The sequence below is a fragment of the Mustelus asterias genome, unplaced genomic scaffold, assembly GCF_964213995.1.
Source record: "Mustelus asterias unplaced genomic scaffold, sMusAst1.hap1.1 HAP1_SCAFFOLD_342, whole genome shotgun sequence".
Lineage (NCBI taxonomy): Eukaryota > Metazoa > Chordata > Chondrichthyes > Carcharhiniformes > Triakidae > Mustelus > Mustelus asterias.
In genome coordinates, this window is record NW_027590302.1 from 337,105 (window position 1) to 355,680 (window position 18,576).

The 18,576-nt window shown below is 45.1% G+C and overlaps 1 protein-coding gene across 1 annotated transcript; it reads right to left on the bottom strand.

The window, feature by feature from the left end:
- Positions 1–602: 602 nt before the first annotated feature.
- LOC144486439 (uncharacterized) lies at positions 603–1,502 on the bottom strand. The gene is made up of 2 exons (XM_078204474.1): positions 1,338–1,502; positions 603–1,253 (listed from the first exon to the last, which is right to left on the bottom strand). Exons 1-2 carry the CDS (start codon positions 1,500–1,502, stop codon positions 603–605), a joined length of 816 nt encoding a protein of 271 aa, XP_078060600.1.
- Positions 1,503–18,576: the final 17,074 nt, after the last annotated feature.

The window sequence follows — 18,576 nt, forward strand, 5'->3', positions numbered from 1 at the left end:
CCCCCCACCTCCAGTCGTGAATGGTGGGGGACAATTAAACAAATCACAGAGAGAGAAAGCTCGACAAATATCACCATCCTCAATGATTGGGGCAACAGTGGATCAGTGCAAACAACTGTGATTTATCTTTTGTGATCGCGGATGTGTTACTGATACCTCCCCTGGATTCCGATGCCAGGAAAGACACTCTGGAAGGTATGGGGAGCTGGGACTTGTCCATGAGAGTAACTGAAGGTATGAGAACTGAAATAATATAGAGTTAGAAACGAGAAAAGGGCACAGAAATGCAACAAGACATTGATTAATCTGTTCTTATCCTGGAGAAATGAAGGTGCCGGCTTTGTGTCTGAAACAATATTAGTTCAGTTGACATTTATCCAGAGTATTAATCTCCAGCTGAGTTATAGCAATCACTAACATCAGCAAACTCCAACTGTCAGAATGAACACGGTTCAGTCCTGGATGTGATTGACAGCCGCAATAACAACAGAATCCAACCCCTCCAGACATTTGTCAATTTAGAAGATGGGTTGACTGAGTGAATCCCATCTCACACTCAGAGAAGGTGAACGGTCTCTCTCCATTGTGAGTGTGTTGGTGTCTCAGCAGGTGGATGAGTGAGAAAATCCCTTCCCACACTCAGAGCAAGTGAACGGTTTCTCCCCGGTGTGAATGCGCTGGTGTGTTTGCAGGTTGGATGAGCGAGTGAATCCCTTTCCACAGTCGGAGCAGGTGAACGGTCTCTCCCCGGAGTGAACTTGCTGGTGTCTCAGCAGAACACTGGAGGTCTTAAAGCTCTTCTCACATTCAGAACATTTGAAAGGTTTCTTATCCGAGTGAACAAGTTGGTGTGATCTGAGGCTGGTTAAATAAATGAATCCTTTTCCACACAAGGAGCAGGTGAACGACCTCTCCCCAGTGTGAACTCGCTGGTGTTTCTGGAGGCTGGATAACAGAGTGAATCCCTTCCCACACACTGTACATCTGAATGGCCTCTCCTCATTGTGAACTCGCTGGTGTATCAGCAGATCACTTGTGGTTTTATAACTCTTCTCACATTCAGTACATTTGAAAGGTCTGTTATCAGTGTGAACCAGTCGGTGTGTAGCGAGGTGAGATGATCGTGTGAATCCCTTCCCACACACAGAGCAGGTGAACGGCCTTTCCCCAGTATGAGTGCGTTTGTGTTCAATGAGATTCTGTGATCGTTTAAATAACTTCCCACAGTAAGAGCAGCAGAACCGTTTCTCGGTGTGAATAGATTGGTGCGTGACCAGGTCCTCAGAGCTTTTAGAGTTGTGATCACCGTCAGAGTGGTTAAAAAGCCTCTCTTCAATGTGAACTTGCTGGTGGGTCAGCAGGTGGGATGACTGAATGAATCCTTTCCCGCACATGGAGCAGGTGAATGGTCTCTCCCCAGTGTGACTGCGCCGATGCATTTCCAGCAGCGATGGGTAACTGAATCCCTTCCCACAGTCCCCACATTTCCATGGTTTCTCCATGGTGCGGGTGTTCTTGTCTGTTCAAGCCTTGTCCACACACAACATGTGTATTGCTTCTAAGTAAGGCTATTAAGGGTTATGGGACAAGGCAGAAAATTGGATTGTCATATCAGATCAGTCGTGATCTCATTGAATGGAGGAGCAGACCCGATGAGTCCAATGGCCTAATTCTGATCCTAATTCTTATGATCTTATTGTTCTCTGCTGTGAATGGTGTGATGTTTTTTTCAGGCTGTGTAACTGGTTAAAGCTCTTTCCAGTCAGTTCACTCTCACTCAGGTGTGTGTCTCGGTGCTTTTCCCGTCACACTGATGTTTGAAATTGTTCCCCACCGCCAGAACAGACAAACATTTCTCCTTCCACATTTAAAGGTAGATGATATTCAGGTTCTGATGAATTGAGTGACTCTGTCAGATCTTGATGTGATGTTTGGTTTCCATTTCCCATCTGCAATTCATCGCCCTTGTGGACCTTGTAAAAGACATTGACAGAGTCAGTATCACTGTCAGTACAGGATAGAAATTCACAACAAACAATTCTAGTTTCCATGGAATATTATTTCAAATCTTGTTTCCCCAAATCTTGTGGTCCAATCGAACTTCCATCTGAACTAAACCAGAACTTTGTTTCCAGTGTTTGTGAGACACTCTGTACCCTGAGTTGTGGAAGATATCGAGTGTTTCAGTCGACACTGTCTGCTCCCTCTCCAGGACCACACGAGCATGGACAAGAAAGTTAAAGTTTATTTTTATTAGTCACAAGTAAGGCTGACAGTAACACTGTAATGAAGTTACTGTGAAACCACAGAAGAGGGGCCCACAGCCAAGTTACCCTCTGCTGAACTACAAATTACTGTTTTAACCAGCCCCAAGAGCAGGTCCAGGAAAAGATCCTCTGACCTCCCCAGTCTCCTCCACACTGGGCAGCCAATGAACAGGAGCGTGGGGCTGAACAGAATTGTAACTAAAAGTGGAGAAGCAGCTCCTTCAGGGGTTGCAATCTCTCACACTGAATATGTACATGGCTCATGGATTTCTCGAGGCTGCAAATTAATTTAAAGAGGAGAAAAAACAGTGATAAACACAAAGGTAGGTTGTGAAATTGAGCTGAATGAATCTGGTAATTTGTGGAGCCGGCACAAGGAAGAAGTGACTCCGGAAGCTGCTGGATTGTGATTAAAAACCCAAATGGTTTGTTAATGTCCTTCAATGCAGGAAACCTGCCACCCAGTCCAGATCTACACAAGAATTCAGCCTCAATGAGAGGAGAAAGATAGAGATGAAACAGGGAGGGAATGAACGGTAAGGACTTTATACATCTACAACTGGACAAGAACTGACAGAACCTGCCAAACCACAACCTTCACCAACTCAAAGGACGCAGGAAAACTATCACCTCCAAATGTCGCTTTCAATCTCAAAACAACTTGTAATCCTGAGGTAACCTGTAACCTCCTGCATTTAAGGGGCAATTTAGCATAGCTAATCCACCTAACCTGTACACCTTTGGGGTGTGGGAGGAAACCGGAGCACTTGAAGGAAACTCATGCAGTCACAGAGAGAATGTGCAAACTCCACACAGACAGTCACCCAAAGCTGGAATCGAACTTGGATCCCTGGTGCTGTGAGACAACAGTGCTGACCGCTGTGCCACCCTGAGCCACTGTACTGTGTTGCTCGGAAATAAGTTTTAGGATTTTGGCCGAGTGATTGTGAAGGCAGAGCAGTATACTACCAAGTCAGAATAGTGCGTGATTCTGAAGAGTAAATGCAGGTAGTGGGGTTTCCATGCACAAACTGCCCTTATCCATGTTGGAGGAGAGGTTTGTAGTTTTGGAAGGTGCGGCCAAAGGAGGTTTAGCCAATTGCTGGTAATTCTAGTAATGTCCATGTTCCAGTTGTGAACTCGCTGGTGCCTCAGCAGTGTGGATGAACGACTGAATCCCTTCCCACACACTGAAAAATGTGAAATTTTTCTAAATGTAAATTTAATGAAAATCCCTGACAGAACGACTTTTTCCTTACTTGAAACACAGCTTTAAATGGTCCATTTGTTTCTAGACTCAGTTCCATGAGCAACGCCTTCAACTAAACAAAATCAAAACACTGCAGCTGCTGGAAATCTGAAATGAAAAGAGAAAACGTTGTAAATACTCATCAGGTTAGACAGCATCTATGGAGACAGAAACAGAGTTAATGTTTGCAGCCACTGACGCTTCTCTAATAAAACACATACCAATAGCTGCTGTTTAATGGGGCCGTGGATCCCACAATCCCCTGTGCCCCAGAAACAGCTCTATCCACCACACACATTTCCCATTATGACACTTCTATGTCAAGAGGGCAAGCTGTTTAAAAGTCATCAAGTTCCATTTTTGCGTGTTGATGTTCATTAAAGATACGGCAGTGGGCTGACGAATGGCAGATGGAATTTAGACAAATGTGAGGTGATGCATTTTGGTAGATTGAACCAGGGCAGGACTTACTCAGTTAACGGTAGGGCGTTGGGGAGAGTTACAGAGCAAAGATATCTAGGGGTACATGTTCATAGCTCCTTGAAAGTGGAGTCACAGGTGGACAGAGTGGTGAAGAAGGCATTCGGCATGCTTGGTTTCATTGGTCAGAACATTGAATACAGGAGTTGGAATGTCTTGTTGAAGTTGTACAAGACATTGGTAAGGCCACACTTGGAATACTGTGTGCAATTCTGGTCACCCTATTATAGAAAGGATATGATTAAACTAGAAAGAGTGCAGAAAAGATTTACTGCAATGCTACCGGGACCTGATGGTTTGAGTTACAAGGAGAGGCTGGATAGACTGGGACTTTTTTGTCTGGAGCGTAGGAGGCTGAGGGGTGATCTTATAGAGGTCTGTAAAATGATGAGGGGCACAGATCAGCTAGATGGTCAATATCTTTTCCCAAAGGTAGGGGAGTCTAAAACTAGAGGGCATAGGTTTAAGGTGAGAAGGGAGAAATACAAAAGTTTCAGAGGGGCAATTTTTTCACACAGAGGGTGGTAGGTGGCTGGAACAAGCTGCCAGAGATAGTAGTAGAGGTGGGTACAATTTTGTCTTTGAAAAAGCATTTAGATAGTTACATGGGTAAGATGGGTATAGAGGGATATGGGCCAAATGCGGGCAATTGGGATTAGCTTAGGGGTTTTTTAAAAAATGGGCGGCATGGACAAGTTGGGCCGAAGGGCCTGTTTCCATGCTGTAAACCTCTATGACTTCCCCCTTATTATGTATCAATTTCAGATATTTCGGTCGAGAATTTCCATTCCCTTACTTTTTGGTGGATAAGGAATGCCTTGAGTACTTAGATTACAGTATAATTTGATTCCTAATGACTGCATCACTGTCCCTAATTTTCACATCGCAGCAGAAAAAGCTCACTGTTCACAAATGAGGCGTCTCGATGGCGTGCGCTTTACCCACCATTCCTCGCGGTAGTGAATGTCCCCTATCCACAGCACGGGAGAGAGCTGCGCATCCGCAGTCAGGCAGTGTGTGGCGCATGCGCAGCGTGAATGATGGCAATGGGGAGAGACATTCCTTTGTCTCATCAGCAACCGGTAAGGATGCGGATACATGGAGGGAGGATTGGAACCGGCAGATGGACGGAGAGGATTTCTAAATATCTGCTGAAGGTCTCAAACCTCTAATAGTAATCCGCAGGTCCCGTGTTTACAGCTTCAGGTCTTTTTCCCGGGACGAGGCTCAGGTTAACAGCCGCCATCTTGATTCAGCAGGGAGCGGAGCGCCTGCGCTGGGATCTTTGTGACGCAACAGTGAGTGGGTGGGGCTTCAGCGTTTTATGCTCCCAACCGGGTCCTAGTGACCGGATCGCACAGCAGACTGATCAACAGGTTTTAAACAGCTTCACCCACTCCCAGGGAACATTGGAGTATGGAAGTAAGCTGGCAGGGAACATAAAAACTGACTGTAAAAGTTTCTATAGATATGTAAAGAGAAGAAGATTGACAAAAACGAATGTTAGAAATGGGAGAATTCATAACGGGGAATAAAGAAATGGCTGAGGAATTAAATTTGTACTTTGCTTCAGTTTTCACAAAGGAAGATGTGAATAATGTACCAGAAGGTCTGAAAGAAACATGTTTTAGTCAGGGGCTGAAGGAAATCAGCATCAGTTGAGAAATGGTTTTGGGGAAATTGATGGAATTGAAGGTGGATAAATCTCCAGGTCCAGATAATCTTCATCCCAGAGTACTTAAGGAAGTGGTCCTGGAAATAGTGGTTATTTTTCAAAATTCTTTGGAATCGGTAATAGTTCCTACAGATTGGAGGGTAGCTAATGTAAGCCCACTATTCAAAAAGGGAGGGAGAGAGAAAACAGGGAACTATAGACCAGTGAGCTTAACATCGGTACTGGGGAAGTTGCAGGTGTCTATTATCAAGGATTTCACAACTCGGCATTTGGAAGGCAGTGGTATAATCAGATAAAGACAGCATGGATTTACAAAAGGGAAATCATGTTTGACGAATCTATTGGAATTTTGTAAGGATGTAAGTAGTAGAGTTGACTGAGGAGAACCAGTGGATGTGGTTTATTTAGACTTTCAGAAGGCTTTCGACAAGGTCTCACATAACAGACTATTTTGTAAAGTTAAAGCACATGGGATTGCTGATAATGTCTTGAGATGGATAGAAAGCTGGTGAGCAGATAGGAAACAAGAGCTGACATAAATGAGTCTTTTCCATGGTGCTGGTGTCCTTGTGTCTCTCTCGGTTAAACAATCTGTTCAAGCCTTGTCGACACAAAGAGCTTGTGTATTGTTTCTCAGTGAGGGAATCAAGGTTAATGGGGCAATGTGGAAAAGTGGAGTTGGGGATTATATTAGATCAGCCATGATCTTATTGAATGAGATCAAACAGTGTCATCACTGATCAGTCAAGAGGTGTTGTGGACCAGGCCCAATTTAAGATTATTAATTAGACTCACAATGTGGCTCACTTATGCTGACTAGAAGATCCATATATCCCGACTCGGGGTCTGGTTCACTCCAGGCAAAAGCAACTTTCCAGGAAGTCTTGCTACAGCTGTACAAGGGATTGTTAAGACCACACCTGGAGTATTCTGTACAGTTTTGGGCTTCTTCCTTCAGAATGATATACAAGCATTGGAAGCAGTTCATAGAAAGTTCACGAGGCTGATTCCTGGGATGAAGGGTTGTCTTATGAGGAAATGCAGAGCATGTTGAACCTTAACTCAGTGGAGTTTAAAAGAAAAAGTAGCGACATTATTGAAACAAATAGGATTTTGAGGGGGTTTGGTAGGAGCTGCGAGGTGGATGTTTTCTCTCATGAGGAAATCTACAACAGTTTAAATAGATGGAGATGAGGAGGAGTTTCTTCTCTCAGAGGGTTGTTAGTCTTTGGAATTCTGTTCCACAGAGAGCAGCGAAGGCTGGGTCATTGAATGTATTCAAGGCTGAGTTGGACAGATTTTTGACCAACAGGAGAGTCAAGAGGAATGGGTAACTGGCAGGAAAGTGCAGTTAAAGCCAGATCAGGTCAACCATGGTCTCACTGAATTGCAGAGCAAGCTTGATGGGGTAAATGGCCTCCTTTTTACTCCCATTTCTTATGATCTCTGACTCCAGGACAGCAAACAATGAGCATGAATCTCGGAGCGTGTATATTAGGTAGAGCAAAGTGAGAATGGAGGGAGTGTGTGTGGAATGGAGATTTACAGATTTTGGGGAATGAGAGAGGAAAGAATGTTCCATGGAAACTCGAATTGTCTGTTCTGAATGTCTATCCTTTACTGATACTAATGATCTTTGTAAACTCCTTCTCCAGAATATTAGAAGGCGAGGATTTGCCTCAACTCAAGATCTGACAGAATCTGCAATTCACTTGACCTGAATATCATCGGACATTGAATCCAAAAGCAGAAATATTGGTCTGTTCTGTCTGCCTCAAATTTCAGTGTGATTGGAAAAGCACCGAGATGTACACACACCCAAGTGAGAGTGTTCCAGTGCACTGACTGGAGAAAGCTTTAACTAGCGATACAGCTCCACAAGCACATTAGACCGTTCACAGCGTGCAGAGACTGTACAGGTGTTCTGTGTGTGGACGAGGCTTCAACTGACCATCCAACCTGGAGAGACACAAGGACACCAGCGCCATGGAAAAACCATGGAAATGTGGGGACTGTGGGAAGAGATTCCAATCCCCGTCTGCACTCGAGAAACATCGACGCAGCCACACTGGGGAGCGCCCATTCACCTGCTCCAAATGTGGGAAGGGATTCACTCACTCATCGGCCCTCCTGACACATCAGCGAGTTCACACTGGGGAAAGGCCGTTCATCTGCTTTGTGTGTGGAAAGCGATTCTGTGATTCATCGGCCTTATTGGCACACCAGCATGTTCACACTGGGGAGAGGCCATTCACCTGCTCTGAGTGTGGGAAGGGATTCAGTCAATCAGCCAACCTGCAAACACACCAGCGAGTTCACAGTGGGGAGAGGCCATTCACCTGCTCTGAGTGTGGGAAGGGATTCACTCGGTTGTCCAACCTGCAAACACACCAGCGAATTCACTCTGGGGAGAGACCGTTCACCTGCTCTGACTGTGGGAAAGGATTCAGCGATTCATCCAACCTGCTTACGCACCAGCGAATTCACACGGGGGAGAGGCCATTCACCTGTTCTGACTGTGGGAAGAGATTCACTAATTCCTATAACCTGCTGAGACACCAGAGAATTCATACTGGCGAAAGGCCATTAACCTGCCCTGCTTGTGGGAAGGGATTCATTAATTCCTACAACTTGCTGATACACCAGCGAGTTCACACTGGGGAGAGGCCGTTCCCCTGCTCTGTGTGTGGGAAGGGATTCACTCAGTCATCCAACTTGCTGACACACCAACGAGTTCACACTGGAGAGAGGCCATTCACATGCACTGAGTGTGGGAAGGGATTCATTCAGTTATCCCAGCTAATGACACACCAGCGAGTTCACACCAGGGAGAGACCATTCACCTGCTCTGTGTGTGGGAAGCGATTCACACAGTCATCCACCCTGCTAACACACCAGCGAGTTCACAAGTTGGATTCTGTTGTTATTGCTGCTGTTAATCACACCCAGGACTGAACGATGTTCATTCTGACAGTTGGTGAAGTGGGAGGGTCGGAGGGTTTCTTTCTGCTGGACTGGCCGGTCTCACTATGCTTCCAGTGGGCTGATGCTCTTTGAGCCTGGGAGTGTACATCTCCACTGAAATGATTCACAAAAACTGACAAATTCATTTATTTTATCCTGGATAGTAAATAATGTTTTTCTTACCACGAAGGACAAACCAAAGAACATAGAACATAGAAAGCCACAGCACAAACAGGCCCTTCGGCCCACAAGTTGCGCCGATCACATCCCCACCTCTAGGCCTATCTATAGCCCTCAATCCCATTAAATCCCATGTACTCATCCAGAAGTCTCTTAAAAGACCCCAACGAGTTTGCCTCCACCACCACCGACGTCAGCCGATTCCACTCACCCACCACCCTCTGAGTGAAAAACTTACCCCTGACATCTCCTCTGTACCTACCCCCCAGCACCTTAAACCTGTGTCCTCTCGTAGCAACCATTTCAGCCCTTGGAAATAGCCTCTGAGAGTCTACCCTATCCAGACCTCTCAACATCTTGTAAACCTCTATCAGGTCACCTCTCATCCTTCGTCTCTCCAGGGAGAAGAGACCAAGCTCCCTCAACCTATCCTCATAAGGCATGCCCCCCAATCCAGGCAACATCCTTGTAAATCTCCTCTGCACCCTTTCAATGGCTTCAACATCTTTCCTGTAATGAGGTGACCAGAACTGCGCGCAGTACTCCAAGTGGGGTCTAATCAGGGTCCTATAAAGCTGCAGCATTATCTCCCGACTCCTAAACTCAATCCCTCGATTAATGAAGGCCAGTACGCCGTACGCCTTCTTGACCGCATCCTCCACCTGCGAGGCCGATTTAAGAGTCCTATGGACCCGGACCCCAAGGTCCTTCTGATCCTCTACACTGCTAAGAATGGTACCCTTCATATTATACTGCTGCTTCATCCCATTGGATCTGCCAAAATGGATCACCACACACTTATCCGGGTTGAAGTCCATCTGCCACTTCTCCGCCCAGTCTTGCATTCTATCTATGTCTCGCTGCAACTTCTGACATCCCTCCAAACTATCCACAACACCACCTACCTTGGTGTCGTCAGCAAACTTACCAACCCATCCCTCCACTTCCTCATCCAGGTCATTTATGAAAATGACAAACAGCAAGGGTCCCAGAACAGATCCCTGGGGCACTCCACTGGTCACTGACCTCCATGCAGAGAAAGACCCCTCCACAGCCACTCTCTGCCTTCTGCAGGCAAGCCAGTTCTGGATCCACAAGGCAACAGCCCCTTGGATCCCATGCCCTCTCACTTTCTCAAGAAGTCTTGCATGGGGGACCTTATCGAACGCCTTGCTGAAGTCCATATAGACCACATCCACCGCTCTTCCTTCGTCAATGTGTTTGGTCACATTTTCAAAGAACTCAACCAGGCTCGTAAGGCACGACCTGCCCTTGACAAAGCCGTGCTGACTACTTTTGATCATACTAAACTTCTCTAGATGATCATAAATCCTGTCTCTCAGGATCCTCTCCATCAACTTACCAACCACTGAGGTTAGACTCACCGGTCGGTAATTTCCCGGGCTGTCCCTGTTCCCTTTCTTGAATATAGGGACCACATCTGCAATCCTCCAATCCTCCGGAACCTCTCCCGTCTCCATCGACGATGCAAAGATCATCGCCAAAGGCTCCGCAATCTCCTCCCTCGCCTCCCACAGTAACCTGGGGTACATCCCATCCGGTCCCGGCGACTTACCAACCTTGATGCCATTCAATAGTTCCAACACATCCTCTTTCTTTATGTCCACATGCTCGATCCTTTCTGTCCACCGCAAACCAGCAGTACAACCACCCAGATCCCTTTCCACCGTGAATACCGAGGTAAAGTATTCATTAAGCAGCTCCGCCATTTCTAACGGTTCCGCACAAACTTTTCTCCCTTCACCTTTTAAGGGTCCCATGCCTTCACATCTCATCCTTTTACTCTTGACATATTTGTAGAAAGCCTTGGGATTCTCCTTAATCTTACCCGCCAAGGCCTTCTCATGACCCCTTCTCGCTCTCCTAATTTCCTTCTTAAGCTCCTTCCTACATCCCGTATACTCCTCTAAATCCTTAACACCTCCTAGCTCTCTGAACCTTCTGTACGCCTCTCTTTTCTTATTCACCAGGTTCATCACAACCTTCGTGCACCACGGTTCCCGTACCCTACCAACACCCCCCTGTCTCATCGGAACGTTGTCATGCAGAGCTCCAGACAAACATTCCTTGAAAATCCTCCACTTTCCTTCGGTACTTTTCCCCAAGAATGCCTCCTTCCAATTTACCCGTCTAATTTCCTCCCTGATGACACTGTATTTCCCTTTACTCCAGAGAAACACTTTCCTAGCCTGCCTGATCCTATCTCTTTCCAATGCTATCGTGAAGGAGATAGAATTATGATCGCTATCCCCAAGATGCTCACCCACCGAGAGATCCTCCACCTGTCCAGGTTCATTAGCCAGCACCAGATCAAGTACAGCCTCTCCTCTAGTAGGCTTATCCACATACTGTGTCAGGAAACTCTCCTGGACACACCTAACAAACTCCTCTCCATCCAAACCCCTAGCCCTAGGGATATTCCAATCTATGTTTGGGAAATTAAAATCTCCCATCACGACAACTCTGTTATTCCTACATCTCTCCAGGATCTGTTTCCCCATCTGCTCCTCAACATCTCTGTTACTATTGGGCGGCCTATAGAAAACACCCAGCAACGTTACCGACCCCTTCCTGTTCCTAACCTCCACCCACAGAGACTCCGTAGTCAATCCCTCCACGGCGTCCACCTTCTCTACAGCCGTGACACTATCCCTGATCAACAGTGCCACTCCCCCCCCTCTCTTGCCTCCCTCCCTGTCCTTCCTGAAACATCTAAAACCCGGCACCTGAAGCACCCAGTCCTGTCCCTGAGACATCCAAGTCTCCGTAATGGCCACCACATCACAATTCGAAGCAGCAATCCACGCTCTAAGCTCATCCACTTTATTCACTACACTCCTGGCATTAAAATAGACACATCTCAGACCTTCAGCCTGAGCACTTCCCTTCTCCATCACTCGTCTAACCTCCCTCTTACCCTGTTTACATTCCTTATCTATTTGCGAGCTAACCTCCTCGCTCTCAGTCCCCTCATTTCGATTCCCTCCCCCCAACCTTTCTCGTTTAAAGTCTCTCCAGTAGCCTTAGCCAACCTTCCCGCCAGGATATTGGTCCCCCTGGGATTCAAGTGCCACCCGTCTTTTTTAAACAGGTCACACCTGCCCCTAAAGAGGTCCCAATGATCCAAGTACCCAAATCCTTGTCCCTTGCTCCAGTCCCTCAGCCACGCATTCATTCTCCACCGATTCCTGTTCTCACTCTCCCGCGGCACAGGCAGCAATCCCGAGATTACTACCTTTGCATTCCTCTTTCTCAGCTGTCTACCTAACTCCCTATATTCTCTTTTCATGACCCCTTCCCTCTTCCTACCTATGTCAGCAGTACCTATATGCATCACGACCTTCGGCTCCTCTCCCTCCCCCTTCAGGATTTCTGGGACTCGACCAGAGACATCCCGGACCCCTGCACCAGGGAGACAAACCACCATCCGAGAGTCCCGTCTGTGTCCGCAAAAACGCCTATCTGACCCCCTCACCGTAGAGTCCCCAATTAGCACTACCCTCCTTTCCTTACCCTTTTGCACTACTGGGCCAGGCTCAGCTCCAGAGACACTGCCACCGCTGCTTCCCCCAGGTGGGCTGTCCACCCCAGTAGTACTCAGACAGGAGTACTTATTATTAAGGGGCACATCCACCGGGGTGCTCACCATCAACTGAGCTTTCTCCTTCCTCACTGTTACCCAGTTACCCTCCTCCCGTGGTCCCGGTGTGACCACCTGCTGATAGCTCCTGTCAATGACCTCCTCACTATCCCTAACCCGGCGAAGGTCCTCGAGCTGCAATTCCAGTTCCCTAACATGGTCCCTTAGGAACCGCAGCTCAACACACCCAGCACAGATATGGTCGTCCGGGAGGCTAGGAGCCTCCAGGACCTCCCACATCCTACATTGGGAACAACATACTGGCCTCACACTCATAATTGCCCCTTTAAACACACAGGGGAAAAAAAAGTGAATGAAAATTTTAAACTTACCTTTCCTCCTCCTGTTTTCTCCAAAGCCCTGCTCTCACTGGGTCTTTTTTTTTAGGTTAGAGGAGGAGGGAGGGTGGGATACTCTACAAGTGTAGAGTATCGGGATTCCTCTCTGTTCCAATTTATTGGGGAAAAAAAAATCTCTCTCTCCCAGACCTCCCTGCGCGACCACTTCCGGGTTTAGATATTTTTAAAGAAAAAACCCGCGAAAAAGTAAGTTAAAAATAACAGCGCTTACCCGCAGCACTCCTCTCGCGAATCTCTCCCTCTCTGCTGCACTTCCAAGACGCAAAGAAGAACGTACAGGGTAAATGGTAGGACTCTGAAGAGTGCAGTTGAACAGAGGGATCTGGGAATACAGGTACAGAGTTCCCTAAAAGTGACGTCACAGGTGGATAGGGTCGTAAAGAGTGCCTTTGGTACATTGGCCTTTATAAATCGGAGTATCGAGTATAAAAGTTGGAGTGTTATGGTAAGGTTATATAAGGCATTGGTGAGGCCGAATTTGGAGTATTGTGTACAGTTTTGGTCACCTAGTTACAGGAAGGATGTAAATAAGATTGAAAGAGTGCAGAGAAGGTTCACAAGGATGTTGCCGGGACTTGAGAAGCTGAGTTACAGAGAGAGATTGAATAGGTTGGGACTTTATTCCCTGGAGCGTAGAAGATTGAGGGGAGATTTGATAGAGGTGTATAAGATTTTGATGGGTATAGATAGAGTGAATGCAAGCAGGCTTTTTCCGCTGAGGCTAGGGGAGAAAAAAACCAGAGGGCATGGGTTAAGGGTGAAAGGAGAAAAGTTTAAAGGGAATATTAGGGGGGCTTCTTCACGCAGAGAGTGGTGGGAGTGTGGAATGAGCTGCCGGATAAAGTGGTAAATGCGGGGTCACTTTTAACATTTAAGAAAAACTTGGACGGGTTCATGGATGAGAGGGGTGTGGAGGGATATGGTCCAAGTGCAGGTCAGTGGGACTAGGCATAAAATGGTTCGGCACAGACAAGAGGGGCCAAAAGGCCTGTTTCTGAGCTGTAATTTTCTATGGTTCTATGGTACAGCTAGATCCAAACTAAATATGTTTGTCTCAGTTCCATTGAATCTGTCCCCAGTGCATCCATGTCCTAAATGGAGATCACTAATTTGGCAGAGTTCCCAGTGTTGTGTAACCCTGGTTCAAAACAAGTTGAACATAATCTTCCTGCTTTTCAATTCTATCCCTCTGGAACGGAACCCTATGTATGGGCTCTACACTTTAGGAAAGATGTGAAGTTCTCAGGGTGCAGAGGGGATTTACGGGAAGGAAACCAGGAATGAGGGACTTCAGTTAGTTGGAGAGGCTGGAGTAGCTGAAATTATTCTCTTTAGATCACACAGTAATTGGGACAGGCCATTTGGCCCATTGAGTCCAGGCCAACTTTGTAGAAAAAGCATTCAGTCCCATTGCCCTGTTCTAGTGCCATAATCTGCAGATTTATTCCCCTCAAGCGTCCAGCCAATTTCCTTTTGATATCGTTCAGTCTCTGCTTCCACCCCCTCATATTCAGCGAGTTTCAGTTCATTATCAGGGTCTGTGATAAAATGTTCTTCCTTACATCCCCTCTGCATCTCTTCGCCAAATCTTAAATCTGTGCCACCTCATCCTTGAACAACCAGCCAATGGCAACAGCTTTTCTTTCTCTGTCTGATCTAAACCTGTCATAAATTTCTACACCTCTATCGAATCTATCAAACCAAGAAAAATGTTTGTCTCTTCCAAATTTCACACCTGGACATGACTGTGATGGATTTTGTAAATTTATTTTGTAGTGTATTGGAAAAGAAGTTGCAGGCAGTAACTCAAACTAGATCTCACATCAAAATCTGACTGAGTCACTGTTCAACAGGACCTGGATATTGAGTTCCAGGTCATTACCACTCACTGTGTAAATGTTTTTCCTCCAACCTCCTCTGTAGATCTTGCTCAAAATCTTAAAACTGTGTCCGAAGATCCTTTGTAAATCAGCTGATCAGAACAGCATTTCTTTATCTATCTTCTAAAATCTGTTATAAATGTGTACACCTTCATCAAATCTCCCCTCAATCTACTTTGCTCCAAGAAGAACAACCCCAGTTTCTCCAGCCTAACATTGTTGTTAAAACCCCTCATCCCTGGTATTATTCTGGTAAATCTCCTCTGCACCTTCTCAAGGGCCCTCACTTCCTAAAGTGTGGTGATCAGAAATGGACTCACGACTCAAGTTGGGGTCTAACTGGTCCCAGAGGAAACCAATGCAGACAGGAGCATAACATACAAACTCCACACAGTCACCAAAGGCCAGAATTGAACTGGCCGTGTGAGGCAGCAGTGCTAACCACTGTGCCAAAAGCAGGAGGTCATTTGATCCATTGTGCTTATGCCAGCTATCCGATTAATCCCATAGCTCTGCAATTTTCTCAGCGTTTACCCATTTAAAGCCCCCTCCCTTTATCTGCAGTCACAAAGTTTAATAATAAAACCCCAGTCTAAATACCATGTATCTGACTGACAAATGTTGAAGTGTTTGTTTGGATCCACAAGTTTCAAGTTTCCATCTGAGCTTCGGGAACCTTTCTGCCTGTCTTGCTTCTTGTGTCAATGACACACTGCTCTGCCCCAGATGCCATGGCACCAGTCAATGCAATATGTAAAACCTTGACTAATCTGTGTTCAGGGAATCCCTTCTTATACTTTTTCACATCACAACGACTATGGAGATTGATTTAACTCAGTCATTGCCGAGCTAACATTTGAACAGACCAATTATAAAATATGTCTTTGAACCATCTGTATCCATTCAAGCCACGTCAAACTCTCAAACAATTGCCATCCCACACTCCATCCCCGGTAAAGGGAGTCAGCATTGCCATGCCAAGCAGTGAAAACAAGGTTATCTTGACACCCAGGTGTCGTTTAGAATTCAGAAAAAGTGTTCCATATGCCTTTTTCACCACCCTACTAACATGTCCTTGCGTCTCTAGAGATCTATGGACAAACATGTCAAGATCCCTTTGTTCCACAGAACTTCCGAGTGTTCCATCATTCATTGAGTACTTTCTTGTCAAATTACTTCCAAAGTGTATCACCTCACACTTTTCAGAGTTAAATTTCATCTGCCACTTATCTGTCCATTTGACCATTCTGTCTCGTATCTTCTCGTAGACCAACACATTCTGCCTCACTGTTAACCACCCGTTGGTTCTTTGTGTCATCCGCAAACTTACTAATCCTACCCCCCACTTGGTTATCAATGTCATTTATAATAATGACGAATAATAGGGGGCCCAACACAGCTCCCTGTGGTACACCACTGGACACTAGCTTCCAATCATTAAAGTAGCTTCACTCTCTGCCTCCTACAACTGAGTCAATTTTGAATCCACTTTATCAAATTACCCTGTATCCCATGTGAATTTATCTTCTTTACACATCTCCCATGTGAGACCTTGTCAAAAGCTTTGGTGAAATCCATATAAACTACATTGACTGCACTACCCTCATCCACACACCTAGTCACCTCCTTAAAAAATTCAATCAAATTTGTTTGGCATGACCTCCCTCTGACAAAGCCATGCTGACTATCCCTGATCAAGCTTTGCCTCTCCAAGTGAAGATAGATGCTCTCCTTCAGAAGTTTCTCTTGAGGAGAAGGAGATCTCTCTCTCTGACCCCTCACTCAATTTCACTCTGTTGTTTTGCAGTTCTGTTCTGGGCCTGAATGGTGTAACATCTACTCAATCTTTCCTTCTCCTGAAGGAGCATCGTGAGTTCTAGGTTCCTAGTACATGAGGACAGATGCTTCAAGCAACAGATCAAGCATGGATGTAAAAGATTCTCCAGCTCTCTCTTTACCCCTATCCAACTTGTGGACAGTTCTTATTCAGCATTGTTTCTCTCAAGACCTTAATTGTCCCAATCCATTATTTTATCCATTTTATTTCAATTTCACTCACTTTGTGAGCATGTGCAGTGTGTTTAATTGGATCCTGATTGTTTTGAACTCAGTTTCTCTGGAGTGTGTGTCAATGCCTTGATGGTGTCACAATGTTGTCTCAATGCCCTGGCCACATTAACCATTTCATCTCCTGCTGTGTCTCAAGTAGCTGTGTGTGTTTGGGACCCGCTCTTCACTCCATCTCACCATGAATTTAGGCTTGTTATTTTTCACATGTAACAAATCACATCTGCACACTCACTCCGGTATCCCAAAATCATGTCACACATTCTTAACTCTCAGATGTGTTGATGTAAAGATCAAAGTGAGTGTCTGTCTTACCTTGCCCTGTTATGGTTCTGACATTTCAGATATTTCAGCAGGGATTACAAATGTGGCTTTCCTTAAAACAAAGTTCATGGACAAGGATATTAAAAATTCCAAGAAAAAGTGATCCACCTCTTCATCCCATCTCACGTTTTAGGAGTGTTGATGGAAAGGAGGTCATTGATATTGTTAAATATCATAAGAATAAAAAATCTACAAATTCAAACAATACTGAGATGTCAATCATTAAGCAGGTTATTGATTGTGGAGTAAAACCATTGACTTATATTTGCAACCGGTCTTTTCAAACTGGACTATTTCCCTGTAAAATGAAAATAGACAAAGTTATTCCCTGGTTTAAAACTGATGACAAATGTGATTTTACTAATTCCAGGAGCGTGTCTTCACTTTCCTTGTTTTTCAGAGAAAAGGGAAGTCATTTGCTAAATGATCTGATAATTCCATTGCTCAATGTAACTCACTGTGTAATAGTCAGATCAAGTCAGTCGATCTCATTATTACTGATGGAATTTGTGGAGGAAATGATGAATCCTGTGGATAAAAAGACATTTACAATAGAGGTTTTTATTGATCTTACACAGCATTTAATACAATTGACCATGGAATATTACTTGAAACACTGGAATCATATGCGATTCAGGGAGTGGTGAATAATTGTCTCAGAAGTTATTTGGAAAATCTCAACAATTTGTAACAATAGATGATTGTGAATCAGATTGTGTGAATATTGTGTGTGGAGTCTCACAGGGATCTGTTTTGGGCCCTAAATTGTTTATTTTATATATTAAGGACATTTGAAATATATCAACATTATTACAATTTGTTTTATTTGCAGATGATGCCAATATTTTTGCCGTGGGTGGGACCTTCAAGAGCTTATTGAAATTGTTAGTGCTGGTTTGTCAAAAATAAGTTGTCACTGACTCTGAGTAGAATGAAGTTTCTATTATTTGGTAAAGTAAATCCTCAGACTAATAAAATAAACAATGTCAATATTTACAAAAATAGAAGAGGGGTCAGACCCCTCTGATGAAGGGTCATCTAGACATGAAATATTGGCTCTATTCTCTCCCCACAGACAATGTCTACTTTTACTTATTCATGGGATGTGGGTGTCGCTGGCTGGCGCAGCATTTATTGCCCATTCCTAATTGTCCTTGAACTGAGAGGGCAATTAAAGGCAACCACATTGCTATGGATCTGGAGTTACGTGTTGGCCAGACCAGATTAGGGAAGCAAATCTGCCGACCTTAAGGACATCAGTAAACCAGATGTGATTTTACGACAATCATTTCTAATCATCATTAGTGTCATGTTCAAAATAAATAAATAAGTTCAGTGTAACTTAGGTAAGGGGCCCATTAACCACTCCCACACAAGATCTCATACCTTTACTATTTCTTATCTCGACCCAAACTGATTCTATATCCTGACCTTTCAGGCTAAGGTTGTCGCTCTGTACTGGACTAATGT

What these genes read in the sequence shown, in the direction of transcription:
- LOC144486439 (XM_078204474.1), bottom strand. Translation starts at nt 1,502, where the DNA reads ATGGAGAAACCATGGAAATGTGGGGACTGTGGGAAGGGATTCAGTTAC. An exon ending in TGACCCACCAGCAAGTTCAC is followed by an intron (nt 1,254 to 1,337) that starts ATTGAAGAGAGG and finishes CAATCTATTCAC; the next exon opens with ACCGAGAAACGGTTCTGCTG.